General features: G+C 35.4%; 1 protein-coding gene across 6 annotated transcripts in view; it reads right to left on the bottom strand.

The window, feature by feature from the left end:
- POLR3G (RNA polymerase III subunit G) overlaps positions 1-13,508 on the bottom strand; it is a 35,394-nt gene extending 21,886 nt beyond the window's left edge. For 2 of the 6 annotated variants that reach the window (XM_045848022.1, XM_045848021.1), the window contains exons 1-3: positions 13,336-13,492; positions 7,604-7,764; positions 5,010-5,139 (exon numbers count right to left, since the gene is read on the bottom strand). In XM_045848022.1, the coding sequence (XP_045703978.1) occupies positions 5,010-5,139; positions 7,604-7,764; position 13,336 (292 nt within the window). In that variant the 5' untranslated portion in view covers positions 13,337-13,492. Of the gene's footprint in view, positions 1-5,009; positions 5,140-7,603; positions 7,765-11,515; positions 11,554-13,335 lie in introns of those variants that run through there. The other 4 variants (XM_045848026.1, XM_045848024.1, XM_045848023.1 and 1 more) reach the window with 4 other exon arrangements.
- Between the last annotated feature and the right edge of the window lie 59 nt (positions 13,509-13,567).

Genomic DNA, 13,567 nt, shown 5'->3' on the forward strand with positions numbered 1-13,567 from the left:
GGGTATGACACTATTAGGTATGATGTTTCTTTTCAGGACAATGAAAGTCTTCTAAAAGTTACCATATTTTGCCATTTATAATGTGCACTTCTTGCCCAAATTTTTTAGGGAAAAATAAGGATGTGCATTACACGTGAGTATAATGATGACATATCATGGGTATAATAATCTCATGTATAATGCACACAAAAACATGGATGTGCATTACACACGGGAGCACATTATACATGGCAAAATACAGTAGATAGTAGTATGGTTGTATAATTCTGTGCCTACACTAAAAGCCACTGAATTGTATACCTAAAAAATGAATTTTATCTCAATAAAGCCATTATTTAAAAAGAATGAAAATTATTGGCAATTTTAAAAAGAAATTAAGTATAGTAAACTCAAATTTATATTCCATTATTTTCCTGGTTTTGAAGGTATAGTTAGCCAAAAAGGGCAACACCCTTTGAGTACAACTAACTGTGCATCAGTGTGCATTCTGGGTTTGTCACACACAGACCTGAATACATGCATTTCATACATCCTGACTCCAGATTTCAAATACATCTTTAATTATAATAAGTGCTAACTTATTATTTCTGGTTCTTCTTCTTACACTTGCACCATCTTAATGACTGTAATTACAAACACATTCCTAATAGCTTCTAGCTTATCATTACTTCCAATACTTCTCATATTTGTACCATCAAAATGTAATGATTTAAAATTTTTTGATGGCTCATATTTTTGTTGAAGAGAGGATGAGCCAGCCATCTTCTTTGGTCTACAATTGCAAAAGTTTCATTAATAAATTTATAATTATCAATTAACATGATCAATACGCTAAATTGTTTTACTTCAACATATCCTGCTTCAGGTGAATTGTTTTAACATAACCTGCTTCCTTTCAGGCATCTCTGTCTTTGCATTCAGCATTTGTCCAGTTACAAACTACAGCAAATAAATTTTGGTACATTAGTATCATAAAAGTATGGTCATATGTCATTTTAGCAAACAGGATGTTTCAGATTCTTATCACAAAATATTATAAGATGACATGCTTTGCAAAGATTAACTACATGAGAATACCATATATCCTTTTCATAATTAGAAACATACTGTTTACCGTTGATTCCTGAGTTTGATAAAATTCATTTAGCATATTGTCAACTGAAAACTTGGTCTGAGATTTTGCTTATACAATCATTTTTTGCCATTATCATTAAGCAACCAGAGAGCTGCTGTCTCTTTGTACTCGTCTCCTGATTTGCATAGTCACTGTGAAACATCTTCCTCTCAGTTTTTTTCTCTTTGCCATTATGATCAGAAAATAAAGAATTTTAAGTTCTTAATTATATTCTATAAAAGCTAAAAGAAAAACAAAACAACTACAAGAGTCTCTCCTGACTTTTTTATCTTCTTAAAAATTAATGTAATGCTTTGGATAACACAATAGGAAAACTAAAGGATGATGTAATAGTGATTGACGATTTATTTCAATACTGCATAGTCCTTCTATACAATTTTATCATTCTTTCTATTTTTTTCATGTTTTAGTCTTTTTTTTTCCATCATGGGGAGGAGGAATGGATGAATGATGAAATAATACCTATAATGATGAAACACCCAAATGTTTCAACACAGGAAAAGATCACTAAGATTCCCAAGTATATTTTAGATTAATAAAAGGATCAAATGACCCTTTTGGTAACACTAAGATAAAATGTCTTTGTTTTTCTTTTTTAAAGTAAATTCTCTTTGTTCTTTGGAAGATCTCTATAAAAAATATTATGAATATAAATCCTTGCATATAGTAAGAACTGCTAAAAAACAAACCCAAACATTAAAACAGGGTCACATGGAGCCTAACGGTATAGAAAGAATAAAACAAACTCCATTTATTTCATAAAAGACCTTGTGGCCATATTGTAGGTAAATGTATAATTTCCATTAAGTTTTAAGTTCTGAAATGGCTTATAGAATATCACTTCTGTCACTCCTGTTTCTACCTCAAAGGACTCCAGTGGTTCAGGAACCTGAGCTAGAAACCATTGGATCAGATGATCTCTATGTATTTTTTCAGCTAATATTCAATAAAATAATATTCATTGGTATTTTATCTTTATTATAAAAATAGCAAATTTCATTGTAAAGACAATGCCACTCACTTCTATAATTCTGCCTGAAACATTCTAAACAAACCTGAAACACATCGCAACATGAAATGTTTATTCTGTGCCCTCAATTCTTTGTGACAAATCTAAATTCCCTGAGCTGGCATTCTTGACATTTCCTACCTATTTGTTTGTCCTAGTCTAGTATTTAGTTCTTTACATTAGTCCATAATGCACATAGTTTACATTAGTCTTCCTAAAGCACATAGTTGGTGAGATGGGAGAAAGCTTGTGATGTAACACTATCTAGGATATGTCTCCCTCTGACAGTTGCTTACTTCTGTTCAGACTGGCCAATTCTTTTTCATTCATGGTGTGTATATTATATAAACGTATATTTGTGTGTGTATATATGCCTATGTACAGTAGGTATTATAGTAACCTGGACACACACATATGTATGTACATATTACATTTAAAAACCCTTCATTTTCAACCATAGTTTTTAAAAAACAGATTACATCAGGAAAAAGAGGTAAACATGAAGATTTCAAGGAGAATGTACTTGTATCAGTTTAGAAAATTTTATGCAAGCGTTTTCTTCTGAAAAAAAAAAAAAAGCAAAATAGTCCATACATTTTTAAATATTTTATTGTGCTGTTATAAAAGATAAAGTCTCTTGATCCAGATATAAACTAACCACTCCCAGAAACCAGCAACAAAATTATGTTCTTAATGTGCCTGTCTAAAAGACTCAGATATATATTTTAATGATATGATACACTTTTAAATTAGACACATGCTTTAATAACAAGCACATTTAGTTAAATAAATCTGTTACGCAGTCTATGGAAAAGACTATTTTTAAAAAAACTAAAATATACCCTACACCATGGGTAGCAAACACAAGGCCCGTTGGCTGAATCCGGCCCTCCACCAGGTTTTATCCGGCCTGGTACCTTGTTTCTACCTGGCAGCAATGCTGAGCTCCCTGCCCCTAGTTAAGGAGTAGTTCCATTTACACAGTCCTAAAATTACATTTGGCCCTTTGAAGGAAACTGAGAGGCTGATGTGGCCCCTGGTGAAAATGAGTTTGACATCCCTACCCTACACTACTATTTTTCTAATAAGAATATTTGTTAGTTCATTTAGTTTTGCTTTTCAAAGTCTCTAAAACAAGAGCTTTAATTTCTTTTTCAAACCCAAGGGGAAAAAAAGCATGAACATAATCATGAAAGTTAAAACAACACACCCTGGCTGGTGTGGCTCAGGTGGCTGAATGCTGGCCTGTGAACTGAAAAGTCGCTGCTTCCATTCCCAGTCAGGGCATATGCCTGGGTTATAGGCCAGGTCCCCAGTTGGGGGTGCATGAGAGGCAACTGATGGAAGTTTCTCTCACACATTGATGTTTCTCTCCCTCTCTTTCTTCCTCCTTTCCCCTCTCTCTAAAAGTAAACAAATAAAATCTTAAAAAAAAAAAACCCAAAGTTAAGAAAGTTAAAACAATTCAGTATTTCTTAGGTAAAAAAAAAATTCAGTATTTTTAGGTAAAATTATCTCTTATTAAATCATGATATAATTTCAAGCCGATATGTTTTGAAGAATTAAATGTATCTAAAAGGCTTTTTTAAAAATTTTTTTACATTTATTAAAATGAAAGTTATATTTTTAGTCCACCTATCATTTTTTGTTATGCTTTTAGTTTATATTACTCATTTAATACTTTTACTATATGACCTTGATATTTTTTTAATTTTATTTTAATTGTTGTTGCAGTACAATTTTCTATCTTTAACTCTCATCCCAACCCACCCACCCAGCCCTCCCCTCCTCCCTCCCATTTCCACCCACCCCTAGTTTTTATCCATGTGTTAAAAGGCTTCTTATAATTACAAGCGCATGTAACATTATTAAATACAACTTCTTTTTTGACTCTTACCCAATTCTGTCTTTCAGAGAGAAGGAAAATGGAATGCATTTTATTTTTGATGAAATAAGATAGTATATGAGTTGCTTATGTTTTAATGATGTTTTGAGAACTCAAGAATGATATTGATATCTCTAATTTCAGCATTCAAGGGCAGAAACTAAAAATCAATATAGTTCTGCTGTGCTAAATAATCACACAGGAATTGGTTCCCTTCTTCTAAAACTCCCTCCCACTTCCAGTCTCAGACTGTCAAGCCTTCTCCAACTGAACCTCCTTTATGTCCTTAGCATAACCAAAGAATTTGTGTTTTATAGTCTATTATATCTGATATATAAATTACAAGCCAAAATACAGTCAAGTCATTTAAAAATTTTAACCAAAATATGAAATCATCAGAGACCTGCATTAAGATATTTGTGTAATGATAGTAATCAGGACATTATACACGAGAAAAGAAAAATTAGAAACAGCCTTAAATCTAATAGCAGGGAATTAATTACAATTAATATTATATCCACTATGGAATACCATATAGTCATTAAAAATCATATTTTCCAAGAATATTAGGAATATGTAAAAATGTTAATAGTATGCTAGTGATTAAAAAGGAAGATGCAAATAGGAATCCAATTTTGTAAAAAGAATACACATATAGAAGAAAAATTTCAGAATATACAATAAGGTACTAATAGCATTTTAATCTAGACACAAACATTATAAGTGATTTTTACTTTTTAAATATTTTTTGTTTTTCTTAATTTTCACTGAATATACAAAAGTTCTTTTGTGAAAGGTAATTTTAAAAATATCAAAAAATTTAATATATATTTTCTGTTAAACCAACAGAAATACACTAAGGTAGTTGATAATTTCCAGCTGAATCAAATCAACTTAATGACCACATCCACATATCTTATGCCAAAGCACTGTTTCATCTGTATACAATGAACAACAAAATCAAAGAGTCCAATACACACCTTCTTTTTCTTCAGGTGTTTCTATAAAATAAGGCATTCTTTTCACAGTTTCTCTCAACTCCTGTTTCAAGGCCAGCATATAATCTTCACCCTCTCCTGTTTTCAGTGGCACTGGTTTATAATCTGTATCCTATTTAAGTTAAGAGACAATATTTTTAAAATATTTTAATATCCCTTTTGCCTATATTCTGGACAATGTCGGTTTTATTGAAAAACTACATTTTATGGGTAACTAAGTTTTACAATCAACTTAAAATCTGTTGAGCTTTTGTAATCTATTTAACCTTTTAGCCCATTTACTCTTATTTTAGGGGTAGGAAAGATGGTTAATTTTCCCACTGACCCTAATTTTTCTGACTACAAAATAATCATTTTGCTATATAGTTTGTCTGCTATGATTCCATATTATAGAAATCAATGCACCCAAATGAGAGTAACTGCTTTAGTCTCCTACTGACCTCAGTGAGAGGTGGTAGTACTGTTTGGAGCAGTAGCATAAAAAAAGTAACAGCAGAAGCTATCATTTAACAAGTGGTTACTATGACTGAGATGCACTCAGTGTTCAACATCCATAATCTCATTTCAAGTATCATCAATATTTACCGTTTTACAGTGAAGAAATGAAGAAGTGAACAATCTATAACCCAATTAACATATAAAGCAGGAGTCTGAAGCTGCATCTTCAGTTTTTAAAAATTACATGCACGGACATATTTATATATGCATATATGTGCATATAGGCATAATATATACATTCATTAAGAAATGGATCCTCCGGGTGTGTAGTAAAAACATCTCAGAGGCTAAGTCTTCAGAGGCTAAGCCTAGCATACATTTTTAAAACTTCATTCCAAATGTAGCATTCATCAATGCTACAATTATTTAAATGCCTACTATAAGCCAGGCATGGTTAGACAACAGGAGATACCATAATGAACTAGTCACAGTGCCTGCTCTCATGGAACTTACATTCTAGGGGAGACAAATACAACAAATAAACAAAGAAGGTAAAATATAATTTTGAATAGTAATAAGTGCTCTTAAAAAAATGAAGCCAGGTAGAGGTAAGAGTGGAGGTTGAAGGTGGAGGGTCTACACAGTGTAAGCATGTGTGACCTCTGGGGAAAATCATGTTTAAGCAGAGAGCTGGAAAAAATTAGGAAGCCATCCATGCAATGACTTGGGAAACAGATGGTCCAGCCAGGAAAACCGGCAGAGGAAAATGCCTGAGGGAACAAGAAGGCCAGAATGGCTAGGGAGAGAGAACAGTGTGGTAGGAAAAGGGTCAGAGAAACATGAGAAAGGCTAGATCAGACAGAGCCTCTTAGTCAGTAGTAAGGAATTTCAATTTTATTCCATGTATAAAACAGTATGTACTAATAGGCTCAGTGTTTAGAAATAATCTCACACATGGACAAGAGCTTGTTTTAAAAGAAATAAACATAAAGTGACATTATGCCTATACCTGAGATATTTATCTTTGTTTTTTGGGTGTGGTAAATATCAGAAAGGCAAAGTATCAAGAGCAGAAAGTTCCCCATCTAGACAAATATATCTAGATTCCCCAGATACATTTGTCCAGGTCCCCTAGTTCCATAAATCTTTCATCAAAGGCCTTTTCCTTTTGAAGCAGGAAAAGATTCCTGGAGGGGGTATCTGGTTATTTATGATTTTTTTTTCATTTTTTTATACTGCAGCACATGCACATCTGGAAATGTAAGCTTACATTTTAAACTAAATAATACATAAAACAAAAGCATTAGATTAAACATTATGCCAATTAAGCTTGTGGCATATTCATTAAATTTAAAACCAACATTAAATGTAGCAGAAGCACTTATATTTTGAGTAACTAACAAAATTTAAATTCACTTTAATAAAATATGCAAATAAGAAAAAAAAGGTTCAGTGGGAAAAAAGGCCAAAAGTAGAACAGGGAGGTAAATTAAATTCTATATATGTAAGATGAGAAAAAAATAAGTGAAAAACTGGCAGAATGGGAATGAACTGAGGACCACTGTAAAGCCTTTGCTTTAAAAAAAACATCATTTTTGAAAGATTTTACTTATTTATTTATTCATTTCAGAGAAAGGGGGAGAGAGAAAAAAAGGGAGAGAAATACCCATGGGTTGCCTCTCACACACCCCTATCCGGGGACCTGGCCCACAACATATGTAGGTGTCCTGGCCAGGAATCAAACCAGCAATCTTTCAGACTGCAGGCTGGCTTTCAATCCACTGAACCACATCAGCCAGGGCAAAAAATATTATTTTAATACTATAATATATCAATAGTAATGTAAGATGCATGAATTTCAAAAATTCTTTCTTAATTCCTACAGTACTGAATTATATTCATGAAAGGTATGTAAACAATTTTGTTTTCTGTATTTTAAGACAGCACTGTGAAAAATTAGAAAAGGTTCAGGGAGGAACAGTGGAAATATTTAAATTAAAGGTAAGTGAAGCATGCTCTTACTTTCTTACACTTTAGGATATCATAATGATATCATATATTCAAGTCCTATATAGAATTTTAATTTTCTCTGAAACACAAAAAAACACACTATAAGAATTTGCTGTTAATGTACTTACAGGGAACAGTGGGGGTGGTTTCAATACTACATCAGGTAACTTTTCACCTCTGTTAAATCCAACTGCCTCAATATTGAAGGTATAAGCAGCCCGTCCTCTTCCTTTATTCCCAGCCATTGCAACTAGTTGTACCAGAAAAGTGGGCAAATTCTGAAAAGACACTATTAATGATTAAGATTTATTCTGGATCGTATGAAAAATGAAACCAACATTTTAAAGCAAAATACATTCCACTTAAGCAGAACACACTTAAGTAGGATGGCTGATTTAAACACTTCTGGGAGAAATAAGCATGCAATAAATTAATTTCTGAACCCCTTGACCTAGTCATGACAATGGCCTCAACTACCTCACCAGGTCTTGGAGAGGAGGCTGACCTTGGGTTTCCTTCAAGACACTTCCCCAAGCATTGCACAGCCAGCTGATGCAATTTTCTCCACTCCTTTGTGGTTTGGCAACAAGATCTCTGATACATGTAAAAATGTGGACAAGTTCAGGCTGATGAAGACAGGATACTTTGCTTCTACATTCAACTTGAAGACTATCAGCAGTCATACATACTTTAAATTTTTAAATGATATTTTCCCCCTAGAGTTTGAATGTTAGAAAAGATCCTAGAGATCAAGTCCAGTGTCCTGCCCTTAGAAATGGGAGTAGGCTCAGGAAGACTCTAAATAGTTCTGCTCAAGCAAAAACATAAATAAGTTTAGAGAAAAACATCTGAAATTGAAATTGTTAAAGGTAGAGGATAAACCTGTATTTCTCTTCAACAAGTTCACCTACTCAAGTCCTGTTCTGAACGTTTGAATTGTCTAAAATGTGATTACACCATAACGTGGTAACTGAGCCAGCAGTGTATTAACATTTCCTACACTAAGGCTCTAACACTACAACTCTGCATTTGTCTGTAGTAAAGATTATAACACACACTTTTAAAATCTTTTCCCACTAAGACTGAGTATTGTTCAACCCGGTAAGCTCAAATAGCAGTAACATGCCCTCCTCTACCACTAATAGTTTCCTCCCATTTTCCCTTGCCATTTATTTATTTTTAAAAATGAGGTCCTTTACAATGCTTCTACATGTCAATTACCTAGATATGTTGTTAAAATGCAGATTCTGATTCAGTTGGCCTTGGGTAAAGTTTGAGAATCTGCATTTCCAATTTGCTCTCTAGAGATATCAATGCTGCTGGTTTGCAGACTATACTTAAGAGAGTAGCAAGGTTGTACACTGTCCTAGTTTGGATTTGAATGGTTGCATACAGGAGATGTGGTTTAACACATTCTTCTATTTGCCGTATTTTCTTTTTTTAAAAAAAATGGATTGTTGTTCAAGTACAGTTTTCCACCTTCTACCCCCCTCCCCCATTCCCCCATTTTTTTTTTTTATGAGCAGGCGGACTAGAGGCTTACTCAAATTTGGGTTTGATTTTTTGCAGGAATACTTAAAAGAGATGCTTGTTTTCACTACAGCATCATATCAGGACATACATGAAGTGTCTGTCCCAGTGATGTTCTCTGATTAGTGGGTTCAGGTGCTATCAGTCTATTTCATCTAGTATTAAGTTCCCCACATCCACTATTTAGTTACTACAAAATACAATTCATATAGGAAAGGTATTTATTTTAATAGCCAGGCTCATTCAGCTGTCCACACTAAAGGAGAAGGAAAATATCCAAATGGCCTCGTTTCAATTGCTGAGTTATTAAAGGATATGCTGAGTTTACAGAGAGCAGGTCTCCCAAGTATGAATATTGCTAAACAGAAATGAATTGTGGGAACCCAGTAGATATGGTAGAGACCACTAGGCAGAATTCCAATCCAAGATTTGCCACTAATTAAAGAATAAGAACAATTCTAGGTAATGTCTTCCAAACTTCCCAGATCATGAGAATTACCTGGAAGATTTATTAAACAGATTCCCAAGTGATCCTTGAGTCCCTAAACCTACTACACCTGAATCTTCAGAGCTGGGCCCTGAGAAGTAGCAGAAAACTCACCCTAGAAAGAGAGTCAATTGGCTACCATAGCTTGATGGACAATCCCTTGAGAAATAGCAAAACCTACTGTTTCTAAACTTCTGTATTTATCAAGCAACCTTTGGGTGTATAAGTGCTATCACTAGTGAATATACTGCCCTTGGCAGAAAAATCATTCCTAGTTCTTGAGGCACCCTAATGATTAATTACATGACATTCTGACCTACAAATCCAACTCCTTCAGCTTGATTATCATGAGTCAGTACCTGGGGAAGCTTCTAAATCCATTTTTTTTCTTCTCTTGCAGAGCTGAGTGGCAGTCTCTTGACTCTGGTAACTATCTGATGGGCTAGTTAACTCCTTGAGATCCTTTAAGTTGATTTGACAATTGCTTTATTTCTTTTTCACCTGCCAAACTTCTTGAAGGGTTTATAAAACTAGGTTTCCCCATTTTCTCATTCCAAATCTTCTGTTACTTCATGTGGGCCAATTTCATTGAGTCATTCATTCAACCAATACAGAGCATTCCAGCCACTGTGGCAGGACCCAGACTGCTTGAACAAAACTGGCCGCTGCCCTCAGGTCTTAAATTCAGTGGAGGAAAGAACAAACAACAAACAAGTAAGTATGTAAAATAATATTATCTGTTCTTGTTTTGAGTTGAATTGTGTCCCCTCCAAAAGAACGTTGAAGTCCTAACTGCCAATAATTGTGAATGTGACCTTCCTTTTTTGGAAGTAAACTCTTTGTAGATGTAATTGAATTAAGATGAGGTCATACTGAACTAGGGTGAGCCCTCTTCCAATGACTGGTATCGTTATAAGAGGGAAACCTGGACAGAAAGAGAGAGACACACAGGGAAAACAGCATGAAAGGTGGAGGCAGAGATGGCAGTGCTGCAAGCCAGGAACACCAATGAATGCCAGGAAACGCCAGAAGCTAGGAGAGAGGTAAGGAACAGACTCTCCCTCAACAAACCCCAACAACACTGTAATTCCAGACATCTGGCCTCCAGAACTGTGAGAGAATAAATTTCTGTTGTTTTAAGCTATTCAATTTGTGGTAATATATTATGGCAGCCCTATGAAATCAATACAGCTCTGAAAAAAATAAATCATGGTATAACAAAGATCAAGTATTAAAAAAATAAATCAAAGAATAACAAAGAAATATGGCAGTGGCTTTTCATACAAGGAAGGTCTTTTCGTGGAGGAAAAATCTGAGCAGTGTGCTGGAGAAGGCCAGTGAGCCACTAGATGGAGGGATGGGGTAGAGATGATTATAGAGAAAGCTAACAGCAAGCACAGAGGAGGATGCCACAAGCTGGGAGTGTCTGAAGAATAAGGAGCCCATGTAGTTGATGAGCAGCAAGAAGAGGCTGGTTGAGGCCAGATCTTGATGAGCTCTATGAGAGCTGCGGTAAAGGGTTTGGCTTTTATCTTACTTGTGATGGGGACTAAACTCATGAAGATGTTGAAATGCAAAGGTACTAAATGGTCCTCAATGGAAAAATCCACCGACCTTTTTGTCTTTCTTCATGCTCTTGGACTTCTGAAGCACACAGCTCTTTACTGCTTCTTCTCTTTTGAAACTCTCTCTTTCCTAGGCTTTAATAAAACTCTAGTTTTTCTATCCCACTGACCATTTTTTGGGTCTACTTCTCTTTATAAATTGCCTAAATACAAATTTCTTGAAGGTTCAATCTTTGGTCGTCTGCTTTTTTTTTTTTTTGTATTCAGAAAGTGAACTCACTTTAGGGGTTTGATGACTTTTCCAATACTATTACCTCCAGCACTAATCTTGTCCTGAGTTTCAGCCCATGTGCTTACTACCAAAAAAAATATTTGGCCCTGGCCATGTGATTTGGTTGGTTGGAGCATTGTCCCATACATCAAAGGGATGTGGTCTGATTCCCAGTCAGGGAACATACCTTGGTTGCAGGTTCAATCAGGTTGGGGTGCCTATAGAAGGCAACCGATCAATGTTCCTCTCTCTAAAATCAATTTAAAAAATCTATTATCAGGTGAGGGGGAAAAAAAGAATATTTGGACAGCATCTTAAACTTAACATACTAAGATAGTCTTCCCTCTATACTAACTAGCTTGCCTTTTATGTATAAGATCCCTGCTTCTATTTATGGTATGTTATTTTCCCAGTTACCAATATTTGAAGATTTGCAGTGAGTCAGTACTGATTTCTCATTCTGTTCCACCCCTCCTATCAACAATCTAATTCTCCTTCAAAATGTTCCTGCATTTCCATTTATTCTACTATAATCCAACTAAGACATTTTCTACCTCATTATTGTTTAACTGCAAATTTCATGGTTTCCTGTTTATTTATTATAGCACATTATTCATGTTCTTATTCATATTTATAAAGCCTAGTTCTGATCATGCTACTCTTCTCATCCTACTCTTCTCATCTTTCCTCTTGGCTAGAGAACTAAATCCAAACTCCCTATCTAAGTATTTGGAACCCTTTTAGGATGGTTGCACCTCTCCTCCAGACTCATACTTCTGGAATCATGTCTTGACTACCATTCTTTCTCCTCTGCAACCTACTTCCTCTTTCTCCCTGATTGTCTTAACCCTTTCTACCTTAAGATCCAGTTTAAGTCCCCCAACATCCACAACAGTAATTTCATCCTATCTTGCTCTTGGAAAGATCCTGCTGGATTTTTAAATGGATTTTTAAAACTTGAGGTGGTATATAAGGCTACGCTCCTCTAATGGGGAATACAGACATGACCCTTTTGGGAAATGGGTCTTTTCCAAAAGGCAGGAGTTTCACTTCGATTGTTTGTTTCATTAACTGTACTAACAATACACATTTTATATCCCCCACTGTCTTCCCTCATATTCTTGAGAACCCACATCACAAGTTTTTTCATACATCATCTAGCTCCGGGACTTGTACATAAGGATAGTCCTGAACATAGTGACTGGAAAAATTCTAACTAGGTTAGGAAAATATTCAAAAAGGATGCATCCCCACCAAAAACTTTTTGAGTGTAGTGAAGGAGAGTATACCTATCCTTGTATGTAGACTTATTAGTACATGCCACAATAAGAGTTTTCATAATTATCTTTTAGAATACTATCTTCACGGGTCTCTAATTTTTCCTGATTGATTAGGGAGGTTAATCAAATTCTCAAGGGAATTTTTGAACACTAAATGGATGTTTCAATAGCTGGAACAAGCAGGGTGGAGAAAGAGACCTGATGTTAAGAGTGGGGGTGATTTATGCGGCTGGCAGGGCTACACCCAGCTATTACCCACTTTTTCTCTCCTCATAAAGTGTGGCTGCCTTCACTTTCCTTAGTTAAGCCTTTCTACCAACTTTGCTCTCTTCCAAGAGTGAAATAACCCAAAAGAAAAAAAAAAGAAAAAAAAAGAGGATGAAGGAAGAATATAGAATTTTAATTTTGGAGAAGAAAAACCTTATCAACAACCCCGCTCCTAAACGTACAGGATAAATTGCCTACAATGAAAAAAAGTCTGCGGCAATGATTCGTGCCTGAATCAATCACATAATCACCGGATTTGAAAATCTACCATCAGTAAGAGCATAAATTCCTTTCTAACTCACTGCAAACAGTCCCCGGAAGAAGAAACTAGGTGAGATTTTTAAAGATTTTTAAGGGATTAGAGGTAAAATTGTTTCTCAACAACGCTCAACCCAGAGTGCTTTAATGAATCTCCACCCTGACTTCCCCCCACCTCCTCCACGTGCCGCTTTTAACTCACTTTTATCCTCTCAATCTCCTCCCAAGTCCTCAATTGCTTCTTCTGTTACCTGTTCACTAAGAACTGAGGCTTCGAGGCTTGGGCAAAACAGCAGGCGAAGCGCCGGCAGGGAAAGAAATGAACCAGACTCAAGGCTCCGGCTATCTGGGACTGGTTCCACCACTGGAGAAGCGCGCTCCGCCCTCAGCGCCGCCACGGAGCCGAGTTCCGATCCTCAACAGTTAGCTCCGCC

This window comes from Phyllostomus hastatus, unplaced genomic scaffold, assembly GCF_019186645.2.
Source record: "Phyllostomus hastatus isolate PE091 unplaced genomic scaffold, TTU_PhHast_1.1 phas_contig_58, whole genome shotgun sequence".
NCBI classification, from domain to species: Eukaryota; Metazoa; Chordata; class Mammalia; order Chiroptera; family Phyllostomidae; genus Phyllostomus; species Phyllostomus hastatus.